Raw genomic sequence first — 20,867 nt, forward strand, 5'->3', positions numbered from 1 at the left:
GGCCAATAAACCAAAACAGTGTTATGGCCATATATGACAAAATATAAAACGAGGAGCAATCTGAGTTCGTGTGTAAACAAACCGTTACAATAAAATATTAAAATTTAAATTATTGCATTTTATTCTCGCTTATTTCACAACCGAAGGAGGATAATAACTGTAAGAAGAATATTGTGCTACTTTTTGTTTTCAAGATTTCAAGTTAAAATTCCCACCACACTGTTTCTTCGTCGCCTCTTTCATGTACGGCGCGGATACGCCCATCTAGCGTAATTTGTTTCTTGACATAGTTCGAATTACGAGTTATCCACACAAAGTTCGTAGCGTTATGCAGTGTAATGCCACAGAGTGAATGTTTAACAGGGTTTCTTAAGAGTCCAACGCATAGTATGAGTAACGTGAGATGTAAGAAAAGTCTTTCTGACACTTTTAAAAGTATTTATTAAATGGGGCTGAATTGGGTAGAATTGTACCAACTTTTTCACAAAAGGGGCTGAAAATACCAGCGTGGTACCAATGGGCCGATCAATGACAAAAAGGGCTGAATTTGGTACAATTGTACCAAGTGTGGCAACACTGGCTTCTCTTGTCCAGGCAGCATTGTTTTGAAATTACAGCGAGAAACAACGTTGAATGTCGTCAGGTGCTACTCTTTTGTGATTGGTAGTTGTAGGCATGTCTAGCAGAAAATAGAATATGCTTCTATATCTTCCAAGTCATTATCCAAATAAGGACAGCACAAAATTTCAACCTGAAATAGGGGCAAGTTACTTCTCACACGATCGTTAAGCAAGATCGTGAATTTTAGATCGCGAAACGCGGTCTTACTTCAGTCCTGTCTGAGACAGGCTTTACAGAATGAGGCCCTTAATTTAGGTGATTATTTATCTGAAATTAATTTTAGTCATAGTTTATAGTAACACTGAAACTTATTTTACCCACTAGATTTTTTATACTAAAGAACTTTTAAATATTCATTAAATTTCATATTATTTTAAATTCTATTATTATCAACCAGATTATCCTATTTTCTAATTCGGTGAATTTTGTGGACTAGAGGTATTATACTGATACTTGTAGACGAAGCACGAAGCATCCATTTGTGTTATTAAATGGCTGCCAAAGATTCGAAGTGTGCTATAATGGAAGATGGTAATTCAGGTAATTGATTTATATTTTTGTTTAAAGAATATGATTAAAGGATATTTTCTATTGCTCATGTATTTGTTAACTACTTTTAACAAGCTCGTAGTATTTATTTGCAGGAGATTAATTTGAAATTTGTTGCTATGCTTCGCGTTGCAATGTAGAGCAATTGTTGCGATTAAATGTCTTCCGACCTTTTTTATGTTCTCAACTCGTACGAAAAGTTACTATATAACACAAAACAAAAACTGTAGTGTCATTTTTGTATAGTCATATTTTTGCTTTACAGAAAACTATAGAAGATAAAATTGGCATAGTTCTTCACTTCAGCGGCAACGATTTGCCGACTGATACATGATATACTTTCATAATTCTGTTTAAAATATTCTTGCATTTTACAACACACTGCCAACGTGAGGTCTTATAAAATATAAATAAATAAAGGTGGTTGGCATAGTTTTGCACACTTTGGAAGATTTACAGGTAAAATTCAATACTTAAAGACATGTTTACAGGGACAAATTTCGGCATTACTCGAGCAGACGGCTCTACGAAATTATCACACATCTTTTGCATTTTCCTGTTTCTTCTTGCACAGCAAGGGGCCCCAGTGTCTCAGTGGTAGAGCGTTCACCTCGTACTAGGGGTCTCGGGTTCAAACCCTGCTCCCGCCAAGTGAACTTTGTGGTGGACAAACACCGTATGCGTGGGTTTTCTCGGGTCTCCCTTTTCGTCTTTCTTCATTCCACCATTTTACTCATTACTCATCATCACCGTCTCCTTTAGCCTAACCGGCATAACGGTGGGACGTAAAACTCAAAAATTTCATTTCATTTTTCTTGCACAGCATGCACTTAATGAGGAGCTAATGCATAAACCACGATAATATTACGCTCTTTATCGGACAATTCTTTGTAATGGAATCGTATATTGCATTATATGCATCGCAAACGTCCATTGCTAACACGAACAGTATATTCCCGCCGTTTATTTTCACCTTTTTCGCTCCCTTGTACTCTTCTGCTTCACTAAATAGTTACACATAGAATGCGTTCATTACTATTCAAAATATATTTCAATATGATATCCACTGCCTGAAATTACTTATATTCGCAATCCTCTTCTTTTACGAAAAGTGATTGACATCGTAGTTTACTTATACATTTTGTTTTTGGTAGAGCCGTCTGCTCGAGCGAACCCCTTTATATTTCTTTTAGCAGAACAAGCACTAAATGAAAAACTCTACTAATACTTGCAGATTCATTTCAAGAGAACCAGTATAAATACAGTGTAGAAGTGCGGCGTAAAACTGGCAAGGTTCTAGAACACAAGTCCCACCCTTCCTATTTAACTGTAAGAAAGACAGAAAATAAGGTGCCTTGCGGGGCTCTAACCCGCCTTCACTCGCTGCCGCTCGCTCGGCAATACTGTGTGAATTAAATATTGAAGTTTGGTACAGACAGGAACCAACCTAGCTACTAATCTATATAGAGGCACCTGTGTTCTAGAACCATCCCCGTAAAAATTACAATGCGTAAAACGCGAACAAACTTGTGCTATGTCGCCAGTGATAAAAAAAAATTCTATCCAAGCGAGTCAAAAAAGAGCGCAACAGGAGGTGCAGGCGCGTCAGCGACGGCGGTTATACACATAAACGCGGATAGTGAACGAGCACACTTACACAATACTTCCATTAGCACTCAAAATTCATTTCTGTATGCTTTCCGCTGACAGTGATTACTTATGTTCAAATACTCATTTTTTTCGCGATATATGTTTCACATCGCATTTTACCTATAATTTTTTTATTTGGTAGAACCGTCTGCTCGAGTGAGACCGTTTTACGATGGTTAAATAAATAAGTGTATATGAAAGCTGAGTTCATTAATGCTATTTTTCACCGACGGTATATTTCTGCACAATGCACAGAAGCTGTAATTTGTGATTACAAGTGGAGCGGTGCTAGTACGTATAAAACCGTGACAAATGCTATTGAAACCCGTATCTTTGCAAAAGCACACTTGTTTTCACAATCCTCGCTGACGCGCCTGCTTCCATCGGACGTCCCCGTACTAGCTCACCAGTTTCGCCCCGCTTTGACTCGTTATGGTACAATTTGTGCTTTTTAGTAGCCACCTAGCACGGGTTGGTTTTGTGCTTTTGCACTGCAGGGTATGTCCATGGTAACTCACGTTACGTAATGACGTATATTTTGAATACTAACCACAAATAAACTTAAAAGCTCCGCTTTTTTAAAAAAAATAAGGAACGCTGTCATATTTGTACAGATAATTATTAAATATCGTCATTTTATATGATGCAGGAAACCTAGGAGAAAAGAAAATACTATAGTAATTCACGTTACAAATTTTTTCCCTACATTCAGATCCTGTGATTTTTCAGTACATTTTCTTTTGTACTGGCATAGCTATGTGCATGAAATTACTATGTAAGATAGGAACACACACAATTTAATTATGGCAAAAATATTAAATTTTTATTTACATTTTATGACTATTTATTTTAGTGAAATATGCACAGAGTCGGGTAACTCACATTACATTTGTCAACGATCTTTTATTATTAAGTATAAGGAATATACATTTATAATAACTTGAAATAAGCATAGTTTAATTAAGTTGAACATTGAAATTTACTTTAAGAAAAGTTTCATCAGTTATATTAAATTTTACTTGGAACACCGACAGAAAAAAATAAGACCTATGTAATAATAAATAAAGCTTGTATAGCATAATCAACATTAAAACTTAGTAGATTAAAGGTAACCTACGGAAAAAAATAAGAAAATAGTAATTCCCTGAAAAAAAAATTAATGATGCCAGCTACATACAACTATATTTTTATCAAAAAAAGGACAACTTGACTAAAAATTGTAACTATATTTCTTTCATGAATTTTTGTCCCTGTTTCCGTGGACATGCCCTCCAGTTTTTATGCCACACGTCTGGAATTCTTATTTATACGCAAATCTTCAAAGAATTATAAATTTTCAATAATTACTTCTGGTGACCCCCTTGAATTTTATCTATGCCGAGTGAGATTTTCGTGTTGTCTGGCGATAACTTCTTAGAGGACAATTATAAGAAAATTACTGAAAGAATTATAATTTTTCAATATTTTTTTGTAGTGGTGTGCCAAAAGTAAACCAGTGCGTAAGTAAAGTGCAATTTACAATAGGATCCTTTATAAACGAATCAATCACTTCAAAAATATTACTACTTTCGCTAAGTCACTTCTTAATACCTTTAAGAACTCTTTGGATGTAAATACATTTTTTTCCCAGTGAAAGTTGACGCAAACTAAAAATAAATTTATGAAATGCTATACACAAATTCCGTTCAAGTTTAAGCATTTAGGGTTAACTACCACAGATTGCGGGCCCGAATACAACATTTACGGGAAAATGAACAGAATCAGAAGAAATGTTAGCATGAGAGTAATAAAGATGGCAGTAAAGGTCATCAGTGAAGGGTGATTGGATAATCTTCCACAGATGGTGGCTTTAGGTTAAATCCATATCGCAGGGTTCTAGGACACTAGTCCATGTCCATTGGGTTGTAATAAAGAAAACAGGGTTGGCAAAAACCAAGTTAAAAAAAAACAAATTTTTTCTTTAGTTTATACCCGGTTTTTTGGATTCACTAGTTTGCTCTGTGTATGATTAAAAATAATATAATAATAATAATAAAACAACTGGTTTAAACCAAGGAACGAAAAATGTTCTTAAAGTCTTGATGAACACAGAGGTTGTGGTTTATCACGTTTCACTCCCGTATATTATTCGTATTATATTCAGACCTAAATTCCCCGTTCATTACTCAAAAAGATTATACTATTTGTACAAAAGCAACTTTCATATTTAAAGTAAAGTAATTCATCATATTTATTAGACATGAACTGAACACTAGTTGTGAGTTGTGCAATCTGATCACAAAATCCATCAAGTTTTATTGCTATGTCTGTAATTTTAGTAGGATTACTAGTTGATTTTGAAATAGAATAAACTTTAACTCCAATTAAGGCTGCGTTATTGACAGATGCAGCCTTAGTATTTTCGGTTATAACATAATTTTTACACTCATTACAAAGCCACTCTCTAATGATACCTGATTGTTTCAGATCAGTATACATTTCCACCGACATATATTTAAATATAAACTAATTATTTGCTGAGCAAAACTATATATCTTTTCATTAAAATTCAACACGTGTTACAGTTTCGCCAACTCTTTGGCTTCATCAGACACTACGTGATACAGGATAACTGTACAATCGTATATACATACAACAGCTAAGATATAAGATAAGACATATATATAACACGATATATGAAACAGTTTATTATACTTCTTTTTTGAGCACTGTAGTGCATCATCATAACGATTTATTTTCAAGTTGCATCTCGAACAGGATGACATTGTAATTATATACAAAGTAAGTCTCAGGATTCAAAATGGCGGTTAATAACAGTACTATCAAACTAGATCTCCAGGAACTGGCAACCTGCTCACCGGAACAAAACACGGTGCAATATTAAAAAAAAAAAAAAAAAGCACTGATTCAAATAAGTCTTCTTAATAATCACGATATTATCGATATTCCTTTTAATGTAACGTGGTATTGTTTCTAAATTGTTGATTATTTAGTACAATAATATTAGTTTATTCACACGAATCTTATTCTTCACTTACGTGTATACTCCACTTACTTTACCAGCCTTCCAGCGCCAAGCAACCAGCCTCAATGGGATGTTTGTTTACAATTAGTAGTCACGAAATTTTCAGTTCTTGGGATTTATCTTACCTCTATATTATAATCACATACTATTGTTATAATCAGTAACACTTCATGTTAACCTCATTGTCTTCAATAATAAAAAAAAGAACAGGATAATTCACTGAAACACAAAATAACACGGAGCTCACATTCCACACATCCTCTGACCAACCTCACTCATTCTGACAGATTTCTAAGGTTTCCCCTGAGTTCTACCAGGCGAATATCGTGTTGGTTCCTTACACTTGTATTTCTTTCACATTGTCATCCTTGGTCATTGTGAATGATCCCAATGTAGATTGGTTAGCCTTGCAGCCTATTATTTAGATATATTTTACTAAATAGATAAATTAATTAAACTCTAAATAAATAGAATTATCGTACCTGATTCCTCCTCAGATTCCCTTTCATGGTTGTCACTGGAGCATTTCTGCAAATGCTTCTTCATCCTTGCAACTTGCTCTTTAAGTCCACATTCTTTGCACCTTGCTTATCTTCCTTTTCTGCTCTCTCTTTTTATTACGTCGAAAAAAAAATGTTTCGCCCTGTTCCGAAAGTAGCCATCGAAAGAAATTAAAATGTTTAACTTCCTGATGTAATACGATAAGTAAAGCAAGTTTTATGGAAAAAGTTCTTAGGTCGACTCACTACAGTAATCACTGATTACCTACTACGGAACAGCAAAATGGAAGTTCCACCCACTTCACTCCAACATCAATAGTATATTTGCTTATTCGTAAATTGGGACAGTTTCATTATAAAGTTGGGTGGCCCGGTCAGCAGGGTTGGCAAAAAACATACCAGGTTTTTTTGGTTTAAATAATTTGCTCACTGTATTTATATTACATATGGACAGAAATAAGTTTGTTTGGCCTTGGTGTTATCATGCAACAACGGGGTTATGCTGGAAGGGGTCACGTAAGCTTAAAGCGGAATTCAAACTGCTTCTCGGCTTACATCCGAAAGAAATTGTCCTCTATTTGGACTCGAAACCGTGATTTATTGTTCACAAATGTTATGAGTGTGTCGTCTCACTCACGAATGACTCCTGATAAAAATACGTTGTACTGATTTTTACATACTTGTTAATATAATTGTCAAGAGTCAATTCTGAAGAACAAAAAGATAAACAGTTACACAAGTGAAACCATTGTACAGAATTACATACAAATCGGGAAACTCCCACTTTAGCCATCGAGAAAATCCTGTTATCACTTTAAACACAAAGCAATAACAGGAAAATCCCGTTATTGCTTTGCATGTAAAATTTTAAGGTCAATGTATCATAATCAGTACGCTAAAACTCAGGTATTAAATTACAAATTTAGTATGTAGATATCATTCAATAAAATTGAAGCTGAAAATCCAATCCAAGCTAATGTTGGAAGCTATGTAGGCAGTTGATAAATTTTGCCAGTTTCTATGGATATATTTAAGCAACCTTGGCTTCTTTATAAAACAACAGACATTCAGGCAAGTAGAAATAACAATTTGGTTTCGTTTCGTATATTTAGTCCTTACGTAATACGAAGGTTATCAAGAAGACTCACTTAAAGTGACATCCTAACCGCTACTTGGTTTACGCTTGAAAGAAGGGTTGTGGTGCGACCGAGAATAGAACATGGGACACCTTGATTAAAGGTGAAAAGGAGATAAAACTAATGCAGATGATTTGATATGTGGAAACGTCACCGTGAAGTTCATACAATTTAAAGCATTTTTTCGTTTTTTGTAGAAAAACCAGCTGGTTTAAACGACCTTGGTTTAAACCAGCCAACCTTGCAAGGAAATCAAGGATTAAAGTTGAAAATACGAAATAAGAAGTGAATCTATCAAGGACAAAAGAAATCGGTGGATGTCAACGTTAAAGGTAAAATTAACCGCCGTATTAATTTAGGCTGGAGTACATTTGACCGGACTAGCTTCATATTGAAAGGCCAATATGTTTAAAGCGTACAATTGTTAATGATTGTTCCTGTTTTTTATATATGGATCGGAGACGTGATCACTCCCAAAATCAAACATTCACAGTCTGTAGACTACACGACGAAACCTGGTGAGAAGTATTTTAGGATCTCGCTCAAAAATAGGATCAGAAGGGTAACAAGAGTGACGGATATTATCTTGCGAATAAAATAACGGAAGTGGCAGTGGGCTGGACATATTGCAAGAAGAAATGATGATATATGGATAAAGGCAATTCTTGACTGGATACCAAGAGAGAAAAATCGACTCCGGAAACGTCCTCACACAAGGTGGTGTAACGAAATCAAGAAGAATTGCGGAGTAACGTGGAGAAGAATTGACAAGATATATGGTTGTGAAGAAGAGTTGGAGAGACCTTCATCTAGCTGTGGATTGACAATGATTATGATTTATTCTGTAAGTTTTACAAATTTGTGTATGTTTATTGTAAATCCTTATCCCTACAAAAGAAAGGAAAAAAAACTCCCACTGTTATTTTTTTTTTTGCTGTATGTTTAAAAGCATGTAGCTGAAAAAATGAAATTTTAGTTTAACGTCCTACGATTATGTCCCTGAAAGTAAATAACTGCGAAATAATTTTTTGTTCCACCGGGAATCGAATCCGAGACCAAGTGCACCAAAGGCTCACACACTCGCTCCTAGACTAGCGAGGGGGCTATGCATCTAAATTTTCTTACATGTTTGTTTCAAATTTTTTTAATAATCTGAAAAGCAAGTTGAAACAGAATCGCGTAAACAGATCAGCACTGAAATAATGCGAAAGATATCTAAGTAAATTCAAAATTATTGATAGTTCGTAACATTAGACCGAATTCCGACATATTGCCGGTACCGCTAAGGTGTATAATGAATGAGTCAAGTCTCTTCATTCTCAACCTAAGTGCAGTGTCCCGTTACCATACATTATGTCTGCTATATATATAAAGTAGCTGGCGTGTGTTTCATGTAAGTACGTTTCCTTACGTTTGAATGATTTGCTCTGTAGAATCCTTTCTTTCAGGAATTTAAACGAAAATTAAAATTTTCTCTTTTTTGCAATGTTTGTGCGTAAATGAAAACACAACAATTCTAATTATATATATATATATATATATATATATATATATATATATATATAAATCATTTGTTCCTTCTTTTCTTCCGTGACATCAAAATATAGTTGTTGTAAAGTTTGTTTATGAAAACTTATAATTGAGGACTTTGATGTAATAAGAGCGTAAGCGAGTTTACGTCCTTTTTGCATCAAACGCATTTATGGTTTTTTGCCATGCTTGTTTAGCTTCCTGGTAACATTTCAATTCAATATCGGAATAAAATGCTGCATATTACATTGTCTTACGTTGAAAAAAATAAACACTACTTGAATTTTGAACATCGTTTTTCTCCAACTGCATGTATCAGACTCACGCCCTTATTGCATGAAACTCCTCAGTTGTAGTAATAAATTTACTGACAAATTGTGAGATTTTTTTAAGTGAGATTTTTGCAGTAATTTTCCAGAATATATTCCCAAGTGCTGTTAAGTTATTTTTGTTAGTATTCATAAAAGGAGATCTGGTACGTAGGTAGTAAGATATACAAGTAAATTTTTCAGTCTTTAGTCTGGACTTGGCGCAATTCTTATATATTTTAATCTGACGTAATTTTTTTAGAAGTCAGGTATTATTTTTAAGCTTCTTTAGATGCTTTTAAATCAGTACTCGCTAACGTTCTCCTGTTGGGAAGGGAATGACTTCAGCGGTTTTCAATACATTAAGTGTTGAATACAATACTAACCATGCGCATTCGAGCAATGATGAGTAATACTTGTATGTACTCTTCAATTCTCATGAATATTTCCGGCGTAAATCTCCAATGCCCTTCTTGGAAATGTTTTAAACTAAATTCTAATGATGTTGGCTATTCACATTTTAAATATAGCATTTCAGTGACATCCATTAAAAATAAACTTAATTTATCACGGTTCTGCAAACGCTAACAATGTAATCGACAGCAGTGTAATATATCTTTTCCTATATGTGATATGTGACTGCAATTTACTTAGTCAATATAAAATTAAAACTTGATATTTCAGACTAATGACACTCCACTTCAAGAATCCGTAAAGAAATTCGTTAAAACACGGATCTATTTATCAGTTTTTAACCCCAAAAGCTTCTACACTTTTGTTATTCTTAGAGGCCAATGTTGCCATAAAAATTCTCTTATCAGTTTGATGATTTTTTAAAATTGTCTTATATGTAGAAACATTATGTAAAATTTATCTTGTCATAATTATAATAAAGTTCCTTCTGTATAAATTCATTATAAAAACTTCGATAAAATTGGTATCTATGCTAGCACTTTGACATTACATTATTATAGATTGTATTATTACCGTTTGAAGAACTTTGATAACTTAAATTTATTTTCATTGTAATGAATGACTAAAATGTTATATATAAAATGTGAATAACCAACATTGCTAGAATTCAGTTTAAAACATCCCGAAGAAGAGCACTGAAGATTTACGCCTGAAATATGATGAGAAGCTCAAACTGCTGGAACACACAAAGTTAGTATTGTGTTAAATTTATAATGTACTCTATACGTTAAATAGTATCTACTATATGCCTTGGCCATTGGGAACAAGACGGTTCTACTACATCATCTTTCGACAACAATTACTTCAAGATTTTTCCGTCAACACTTTGCAAATAGAGATAATCCCCTTCCTCCAACACTGTCCACAACAATCCTCTATTCCGAACTTTCCTACTCAGTATCATTCACTACTAGAAATATTGAACTTGCTATCTCTGCTTGCCACTCTACTTGAAACGAAAAGAGCTTTCTCACTTTGCCCCAAAATTTCTTATAGAAGGTTCCCAACATTTGCACTTCTGTACTGGACCTGGTTGGTCAATTAGAACACCTGACATCTACACAGAAGGAATGTCAGAACCTCAGATCAAAGCATGTTCTGTATTCCAGTTTAACCTTCCAATATCCCATCACTAAAGTAACACATGCTTTCCTCTATTCCGGTAATTGCGATTTTGCCAAGCTTCCATCCTTCGATCCATCCACTGTACAGCCTTTTGTATTGGTCCTTCCTCTAGTCGTAGAGCTATTAAATGTTTCTGAACCTACCTGCCTATTTCTAAACAAACAACTCATTCGACCACATGTTCTGCGTAAGTATTCTCATCATTATTTTCAAGACTCTTCCGTGTTTTTTCCATCCTAGTTTTCCCTTTACTTTACTACATTCAGTTGCCCATACACTGCTTTTATCTGTGCCATCTTTTTTCTTATTGTATTATTACTGTTTTTGTTATTATTAAATTTTTCAGTATCGTTTTTAATTTTTCCTATTTTACATATCTATATTATTGCACAAAAAGTGTAGAAGTAACTCAGTTATCACCCAGCAATACTACTTGTAATATTCTTGCTTTCTCACGTACCATATGCCTTCTGTTGTCTCGAGCTGGCCTCTGCTACAGTTGCATATGATGTAGGGCGTTATAACATTAATGCCTCGGTGCAGAGACGATTGGCAAGTGCACACTAGGCATGGATGGTGACGACAAATATGCAGAAACTGGATCAGCGAGAGTAAACCTCGAAGAAGAAGAAGAAGAAGAAGGAATGGCGTTTCTCCCAATAGATAAATAAGAAGATTTACTATGCAATAACACGGCCGAATTCTCTGCTACCATCTTTATTGTGTTGTTCATTTCTATATTACTATCTTACAATTCATTCGACCATCATTAGCGCCAGCACTAAACATAAAACAGTTTTATTTATCCGAGCAGATATTACCATAATCTTCACGCAATTATCTATGTTCATTTAATGCACTATACACGTCGAATTACTTATATATTTTTCTCTATCTCATTAATGCAAGACTTATGTATTTATCATAATCATCATCAGCAGCATTGACCCATAATTTACAAGTGCTTTCTTCAGAGTTTAGTATATACAATGGCTACATATGGACATCAGTTTCAGACTCGGGGGTATAGGGCCCCGCCAGAAGTCTCACTTGGAGAGCCCCATCTTCCCTTCCCATATAGCATGTAGAAGGCTCACAAAGTATACTAAGTTTCGTGATCTTATTTTTTTTTCTTTATTATTTTTTTATTCTACCTATTGGAATGACACTCGATTTCCAATGAGGTTGGATAAAATGCTAACTGAAACATTGTCAGTATAATCTGAAATTAGAGTTAATACTCATAGATGGATTATTATGAATAGTTATAACGCAAAGATGAAGTGGTTGCTTCACGAATGTTGTTTCAGTGGACGCACGAAAACCTTCAATTATATATTGAAACATTTTAAGATTTTATCTTATGTTTCCCAATGTATATGCGTACCAAATTTTATGTATAAGCTATATTTTTTTAGGAAACCAAAAGTAAATACGGAACAAACTAATTATGCTCCAACACAGTAGATAAGTTTTATTTTACTTTCCAAGTTATTCAATATTCATTATATATATATATATATATATATATATATATATATATATATATATATATAGAGAGAGAGAGAGAGAGAGAGAGAGAGAGAGAGAGAGAGAGAGAGAGGGAGGCAAGGGGGATCTCTGCCCTAGCCAGTCCGAGCCTGATGCACATTCATCTACAAGTTAACAGAATTTTAAGAGATAGTAGTATTTTGATTAACATTTCTAGCTTTCTAATTTGTTATATGAAGTGTTTGGACTGAGGAATCGTGACGGAATCATCCTGGATACTGGGTGTAGGGTCTAGTACCACGTTTTCAATTCTTTTCCACTTTCGCACAATAACACCAAGTATGGTTTTCGCCTTATTTACAACATTAACTAAATTTCTGTAATGTTCTAACTACTACAATTCTGTGTAACTGTTTACAAAACAATTGCCATACGAAAAAGAAGAGCAGAAATTGCATTAAGTTTGTGGCTTGTTGTGCCAACGTTCAGTCGACATCAAAAATACCGACGAGGTGAAAGAAATCTATTTAACTTGACTGGAACTTATCTATCTGGTCAGTCACATACTATAGTTAGAGACATGAAATTTGAACAAAAAATTATTTTGTCACCAAAACAACGGATAAGAAAGGATATTTGGAAATATATATCCACATATCGTATGGAAGAGAGGGGCTCTTTTTCAAGAAAAAGTATCATACGAATACCAGAAATTAAGAAGATTAAATCTAGCATATGAACTTTCTATTAAAAATATCTGAATACCTATATAACATTGTGCTTGCCTTTGCACCCATGTCTTCGTTTTAGTTTATGTTAGTAATTTCAACTCGCGCGGGAATCATCCTCGCAATTATTTACTTCCCGCGGGCTGAAACTCCTATATTCTCATTATTAACTGCTTTTGTACTGACTTATAAAGAAAATGAGCCGAACGAAATCAATGAAAATATAGGAGTTTCAATCTACAGGAAGTAATAAACAGTTATGAGCATGACTCGTGGGAGTCAAAATATTAACATAAACTAAAACGAAGAGGACAGCAGGTGGAAAGGTAACAGCAGTTATATATATATATTAAAGGATGTAGCCCATAACATCTATCAGTGATTATAACTGAAGGAAGCAGTTTCTGTTACATTGAAATGTCCTGCTGTTACGTAACAGTGCTACGTAACCGATGGCAGAATCTGGCGAGTAAGTGTGAATTAGTGTAACATCTAATGTTCGTGCTCTGAAGAGTTGGATGTTTCGCCAGCAAATGTGAGAGTTATTGTGCTTCAAGTGAGACGTTGAGCGGTGTATTGTCATGAATACGTAAACGGAAGAGGGTAGCAGTCAAATTTTGCTGTAGAGTAGAAATAGTGGAAATGATTAATAGTGCATAGGGGGATGAAGCTCTTTCTCAGTCAATGTCTTCAGGTCGCTTCTTTGTTCCGTGACGGTTGCAGTGATGTCACGGACGACCCTAGGAGCGGGAGGCCAACAGCTGGTCGAACTGTGGAACAAATCGAATTATTGAAACAAAAAATTGTGGAACAGGATCTTCTGAAAAAAAAAAAAAAAAAAAAAAAAAAAGTTGCCCGTTTGTGCCCCACACACTGACTGATTGATCAGCAAAAGCAGTGAAGTTTCTGCGAATCATGAGCTGGTAGAAATCGCAGACACTGAGTCAGATTAGTGCAAAAGGATCATAACCAGTGACAAGTCACTGTTTCACGCGTACGAGCCTTCCACAAAACGCCACTCAGCAGATAGGGTCGGTAAAATTTCTCCGCATGCGAAGGAAACATTGCTTTAGAAATCATACGTGAATACTATGTTAGTGATATTCTTCAACTGGAAAGATGTGGTTAACAAAGAATTCATATCCAAGAGTTACACCGTCACGGCTGCAGTTTGCAAAGACATAATGGATCGATTTTTGAAGAGACTTCGAAGTGTAAAACCAGGAGTTCGTGATTGCCACGCTTAGCTCCTAATCGATTATAACCACCTCGTCACAAGGCGATTCTTGTTGAGTTTTGGCCAAGAAAAGAGTTTTCGTGTATCAATAAACTTCTTTCCATCAAATTTATTTCTAGATTGTAGGTCTGTTTAAGCCCCGTATTGACCGGGCGGTAATGACAAAATACATATTTTCCAGAAAAGATTATTCGCCCAGATAAATAATGTGTGATCATAAAGTCTTCTGTACTAGTAACAGTTAGTCAAGTACCATCATGTTGTTTTTGCTATTCAGTGAATAAATTAGGAGTGGCGTAGTTATTAGTAGTCGTATCTGTGCAGCTTCTTCATTCGTATTGCGGATATTTCGACAAATGGATTCCATCGAGAAAAAGGATTATGTTATAGCTGGTGAAGAAATCAGACGCGTTCTAGATATAACATTGCATGAAATCTCACAAATATCAGCTCAAAGTCAGACCTCGAATTTAAAACAATCTACAGTCTCTTAAAACTTGTGTTTGAAGTAATGCATCATTATTTCAAGAAACTCACGAATAAAGAGGAGAGATCTACCTGTATTTATAGTCTTGCTAAACTCGATTAAAAACTTTCACCGGACTTCGTAGCTCAGAATGTCTTACTATGCAGAAATAAGTGTGTCTGTTATCGTAAACAGAAGAATAGTTTTACAATAAAACGTAATAGCCATCTTCAAATAAACATGAAAATAAACAACGGTAATCAAATATTTAGAGACAAGGAGGTAACAGTGAAGAATCCTACCTACCAATTCGTATAATTATTTGTTTGTAGCAGCTGGCATATGCACGAGATAATACACTTTGGAGTCCTAGGGTATGCTTTCACAAGTGCAGTGTTTGTCCTGTAAATTAAGACGTAATTATCATCAACTATTGATTCAGCATTCAGTCGCGACCATATATAATCTCAATTGTTGAACACATTTATACGGCAGAATTACTGGAAATGGGAAACTCATAACACAGAAACTCCCGCATAGGAAATTTATAGTACAACAAATCAATTTATTCTGTAATATAAAGTGGAGGAGAGGAAGCCAAATATGTCACTGTAGGCTCCGGACCTATGCATACGTATTAATCTTGTGACCTAATTCCGTCAGTATTATTTAGTTGATTGAATGAGCCCTTTTTTTAAAGTTTAAGAGTGTTAGACCGTGTTAAGATGTCAATAATTTAATTAATTATAGCGGCAATATTAAATTTTTCCTCACTTTTAAGATATTTGCTGTTCTTTAGGCAATAGAAGATTTAGTGTAACTAAACCTTGATTAATGTAAGTCTTTATCTTGTTTATATTGCAGGAAGTGCTCTACGAATAGTTCAGTAGGGCTTTTTTTAACTGAAGAATTGTACGGTAAGATCTTTCTGTAAATGTAGTGAGATCTGTCGACGTATTTTTAAATATGCAAAATGCACAATCAGTAACACCACACATCATCATCATCATTATTAAAAAAAAAAAGTAAATTAAGAAATTTAGAAACCAGGGCCGGCTCTACCATATGTTGAACACGTGCATTTGCACGGGGCGACAAGTTTCGAGGGGCTGCAAAATCTGTCATAAATTTAACTATATTATGTAAAATAAATATTTCTTGTTGGAAACAGACTTCATGATGATGGTAATTATATTTAGTAAGCTGACCTTCTATTTGAATACTACAGTCATAAATCATGTTTAGGTCTCATTAGTTTTAAGGTCACATGGACAGTGTTAAAGCAAAGAGTCAAATCCCAGGAGGAATTGCTTAATTGTTGTCAAATACAAGAACTCAATTCTTGAACACTAGCAGGCACCCTTTCATTTAATTAGTTATCACAGTTTTGACATGAAAACTAGTCTTTTCTTTGTTACAAACAAGTTCCTTATCAATGAAGGTGGAAACAAGTTCTTTTTTAACATATGTAGAAGGGAAATGAAAAAATAAAGATAAAAGAGCTAGTTTCATTAGAATTGCAAACTGATATATTGGTATTGAAGCACGATATTGAATTGTATTTAAAAAGATCACCGTCTTTCGTCTGCAGTTGTGTTTCCTTTATTTTCAATAACATAAAAGATTATTATTTAAAGAAAAAAGAAACACACAGCGGGATTTTATTTGTAGTCTTTAGGTCTTTCTGAGTGTGGGTGCGCTTTTCCTTCCCTTCGTTGTTCATGATGGAGTGACATACTTAAAATCGTGTCCATTTAAGATTTGTTCTTTCTGGAAAAAGGAGAGCGGCAAATAATGCCAGTGCACGGGGCGGCAAATTGCCTAGGGCCGGTCCTGCCTGATAGAAACTGTTGTTTTCAATTGGGAGGTATAATCTCAGATTACGTCCGAACATTTCTTATTATAAGGCTTTCGTGCAACATTAGATATATATATATATATATATGAAAGAAAGTTACATCGTTTCACAAAAGTACATATAACACAAATAGGTGAAAGCTTTGATTTGTGTGTAATCGTTGTCTCACAAAGGAAAGGAAAGGAAACTGAAAGAAAGAAACAGAGGAACAAGAGATGTGTACCATCTTAAAAATGGTTCAGCTACAAAATAAGTATTACTCATAACGTCTCAAATACAATTTACCCTAATTAACCCAATCTAAATATTGGAAGTTAAAAAAAAAAAAAAAAAAAAAAGTGCAGCATCAGCCTAGAGCCGCGTTAGCAAACGTTCGTGTTTTCCCCCGTTTCTTTCTTTGCCATATAATAAAACTTGTGAATTTGAATTACACCTTTGATATATGACATAAATATGCTGATAGATACAGTGAAAGCCATGTAACTTTACTTCAGTGTTCTGTACTGCTGTATTTCAAAAATTGAAAATATGATGACATTCTAGAAATACGAAACTCAGTTATTTATTGAAATTTATATTGTAAATTTATTGTTGAATATAATTGTTTGCTTTTATTATATTGAATATTTTTTATTATAGGTACAGTTACAAAGGTATATGCCTCGTTCTCTAACCTTCTTGCTTTTCTGTAAATACTTCTAACCTCTCTCATTTTCATTTAACTATTTAAAAAGCAAACTGATATAATATTTTCAAATACATATTTAGATCCTTTCTATGTATTATTTCAACATATGGCTGTTATTGGTAGGACAGTTTAATTGGGAAAAAGTATGGTGGTCGGTCTTGAATACTTTATTTTCCTCTTGCAAGCAAATGGAAAAACAAAATAGAGTAAGCTTAGTACAGTAATATTAAGTAGAGAGACGTTTTAAAATGACTAAATATACACTGTTTTAAAAAGATTTTGTAAGATAGACTTGGAAGAAAGAAAGAAAGCACGTTTGCAGATATAGTCTTTTACGTAGAAAAAGGAAGAAGGTTTATTTATTTATTTATTTATTGTTAACATACTGGATGTTCATTTTTTTTTTTTTTCTCAGTGACTTAAGAGTAAACGAAAGCAAATCAAAACTTAGCCCTGCTTTTGTGGTTCATTGGTTTCGTTGTAATTTTGGTTACATCAAATAGCCCGTGTAATAATTTTTATAAGGCACTCATTTTGGTAGACTTGACATTCATTCAAGTCGTTTTCAAACATGATCAATAAATTAAATGTGATTTGTTTTCAACGTACTATAGATGCTGTAGACTAGCATAGAGGGTAGGCTGGGATATTGGGATGATTCATTAGTACGTGTCGTTTGGAAGGAATGGCGACATCTTTTATTTGAGGGTTGAAATAGTCAGACAATGAATCACTGATTTTTTTTTCCTCCACATTTTTCACTGTTCCCAACGTTTATTCGCTCTTTTTAAGTGTTGCCTGGGCATGTTGGAGTTGATCACAGTATGCAGCAGCTGCTGATGGTACGATTACGGGGTAGGATTGGATAATCCCTTCTATGTCCCACCAGAAACAACAATGTCTTTTTAGGATGAAGATCCTGTTTAGGAGGTGGTATTGACTTTCTATTTGGGCTGACCATTTCCTTTGCTTAAAGTTCACGTACAGGTACAATTCTTCATCTCTGATAGCAATATGTAAGAGATAACGTGCTGATGTTGGCAGTAGGGTTCACGATGGTGGATAAGCAAAGAACCGTATGTGGCGTGTTGTTGTTTTCGTTGAGTGAGTGAGTCACACACGAACCCAGTTTTTAAACCTTTCCCAGACGTTGAAGTTGACGCCGAACAGTTGCCTGTGCACTGACTATTTCCGTAGCCAATTCCCGGGTACTTCGACGTACATTACAGTGGATCAAGTCGTTCGAATGATCCTCAACGAAGTAGAATGTGTGACCAGGGCATGGAGCATCGCTGAGGTCAAAATTTCCACTTCAGAACCTGTCAAACCATTTCCTGGTGGTTCTTTCAGGAATGTCCTCTCCATACATTGCACAGATTTGTCTGGATGCCTCTGCTGCATTAGAAGCTTTGTTGAACTCGTACAGAAAAACATGTCGGAGACTCTTTTCAACTTGACACTCCATACTTAAGACCCTGAAAAACGAAAAAGTATTAGCCCCAGCATAATTACATATAATAGCACACATTACTGACAGCACAACTACAATTTGGTACTGCCATCATCACCGATGAAGAGAAAAAAAAATCCCTGAAAATGAATGGCACGAATTAATGAATCTGCCCAGTGTTTATTTTTAATTGTGTGTTGATGTTCATTGGCTTCTTGGTAGTAATAGTCCTATAGTTCCAAGGACTATTTTGTTTTGTTTAGGTACATTGAAGGAAAAATATCATTTGTTAGCAATATTGTCCATACGTTATAGTATTCACTTACATAATCGAGGATCACTTAATTAGTGAACCCGGGATCATATGAATACGAAACGAACACGTATAATCTAATATATTTTGGTATTGTAGTAATATGAAAGAAAATGCACATATTTCGTAAAATGCCGGTTGAAAAATGAAAAAAAAAAAAAAAGGAAATTCTTACCCAATTTATATTTAGATTTCTGTCAGTTCATTCAAGTATTCGTTGTTGGTCACGTGTTATTTTCATCCTGTGAATTGTTAATTGATTTTGGGCAGATTGTTAAAGCTATCAGTAATAGAGCCAAAACAAAATATTCGTCAGTTGAAGAAATTTGCTATATCAGGTAGTCTAAAAAGTAATGAGCCATTTGCGCACGGGATGTTAGTGTCCCAAATCGCAGACTATATAAGTCACAGCGGGTCAGACCTAACGCCACTTGACAGCCGACATTTGAAGGTAGTAGATGCACAAAAAGTGTTGAAATTCTTATAATCAGATGTAAGGTAATACGCCGTGAAGATGCGTGAACTTTCCGCGAATGCAGCTTTATTTCGATAAGGATGCGGATGTTGCCAGGCCTGTGAAGAAATTTATGCTGTTTATGGGCAAGATACACCATCAAAAGTACCTACCAAAAATAATGTTTTAGTCGTTTTCGTTCTGGAAATTTCGATGTCCAAAATGCTCCTCGGAGTGGGTGATCAATCACAGCCAAAGTGTGGGATATTCTGGCAAAAGTTGAGCAACTCTGGCTTGTAAGCAGTAATGACATCGTCAGTGACCTAAACATGCGTCACCAAACAGTGTTAAACTATTTGGAGAAAGCTGGCTACAAGATGGAGCTTGACGGCTGGGTGCTGCATGATCTGACTGAAAAACAAATACGGCACAGCATTCGTGGATTTTCTCGTTTCCTCCCACATTATCATTGCACCGATTCTTCCATCACCTTTGATTTGCCTTAATCATCCGTCTCTCTTTGCCTAAAGGACATACTTCTGGGGCGTTAAACTGAAAGATTTCATTTCATTTTCAGAAACATTAGTCGATCGAATTTCTGTCTGCGAACTCGTTCCATTTCTGATACAGTTGATCATGAGTGATGAAAACTGGATAGCCTATGACAACAATGTGCGAAGAGCGTGGTCGAAACGAGAAGCAGCTCCACAGTCCAGGAAGCTTATGCTGTATGTTTGGCGGGATTGGAAGGGTATCATGCACAGAAGTTGCTGCTGCCGGACAAAACGATATACTCGGACCTGCACTGTTGTCAGTTAGCGCGAGTGTACTAGCAAGTCAAAAGAAACAGAAATGATGGCATATACCACGCGGACAACACCAGATCGTATATGTATGTTACGACCCGTCAGAAATTTTGCTGGGAGATTTAACGCATCCATCGTATAGCCCGAACCTAGCATCGTCAAATTATCATTTGTTTCGGTCTCTGCAGAACTCCCTGAATAGTATTGAATTAGTTTCAAAAGAGACCTGTAAAAACCATGCATCACTTTCTGATCAGACACCACAGAAGTTTTATAGAGACGGGATTATATGTAGCTGCCGAAAAATGTCAGAAGGTCATTGAACAAAATTGTGCATTTGTGGTATTTTCAAATCACAAAAAAAGAAGAAAAAAAGAATGCATTCTCAGTTGTGATCTCCGAAGGCTGAATACTTTTAAGACAACCTGGTTTATATATATATATATTCGGTGATAAGA

The 20,867-nt window shown here is 35.0% G+C and overlaps 1 protein-coding gene across 5 annotated transcripts in view; it reads left to right on the plus strand.

Moving 5' to 3' along the window:
• Positions 1 to 714: 714 nt before the first annotated feature.
• Positions 715 to 20,867, plus strand: part of LOC145663939 (pre-mRNA-processing factor 39-like) — an 87,261-nt gene continuing 67,108 nt past the window's right edge. The window contains exons 1-2 of one of the 5 annotated variants that reach the window (XM_081730155.1): positions 715 to 876; positions 15,705 to 15,757. Coding sequence is in view for 2 of the 5 variants with exons in the window: in XM_081730153.1 (XP_081586279.1) it covers positions 1,113 to 1,161 (49 nt within the window). In the remaining 3 variants the exon portion in view is untranslated. Of the gene's footprint in view, positions 877 to 1,007; positions 1,162 to 15,704; positions 15,758 to 20,867 lie in introns of those variants that run through there. The other 4 variants (XM_081730154.1, XM_081730157.1, XM_081730153.1 and 1 more) reach the window with 4 other exon arrangements.

This window comes from Thermobia domestica, chromosome 11, assembly GCF_964235325.1.
Source record: "Thermobia domestica chromosome 11, izTheDome1.hap1.1, whole genome shotgun sequence".
NCBI classification, from domain to species: domain Eukaryota; kingdom Metazoa; phylum Arthropoda; class Insecta; order Zygentoma; family Lepismatidae; genus Thermobia; species Thermobia domestica.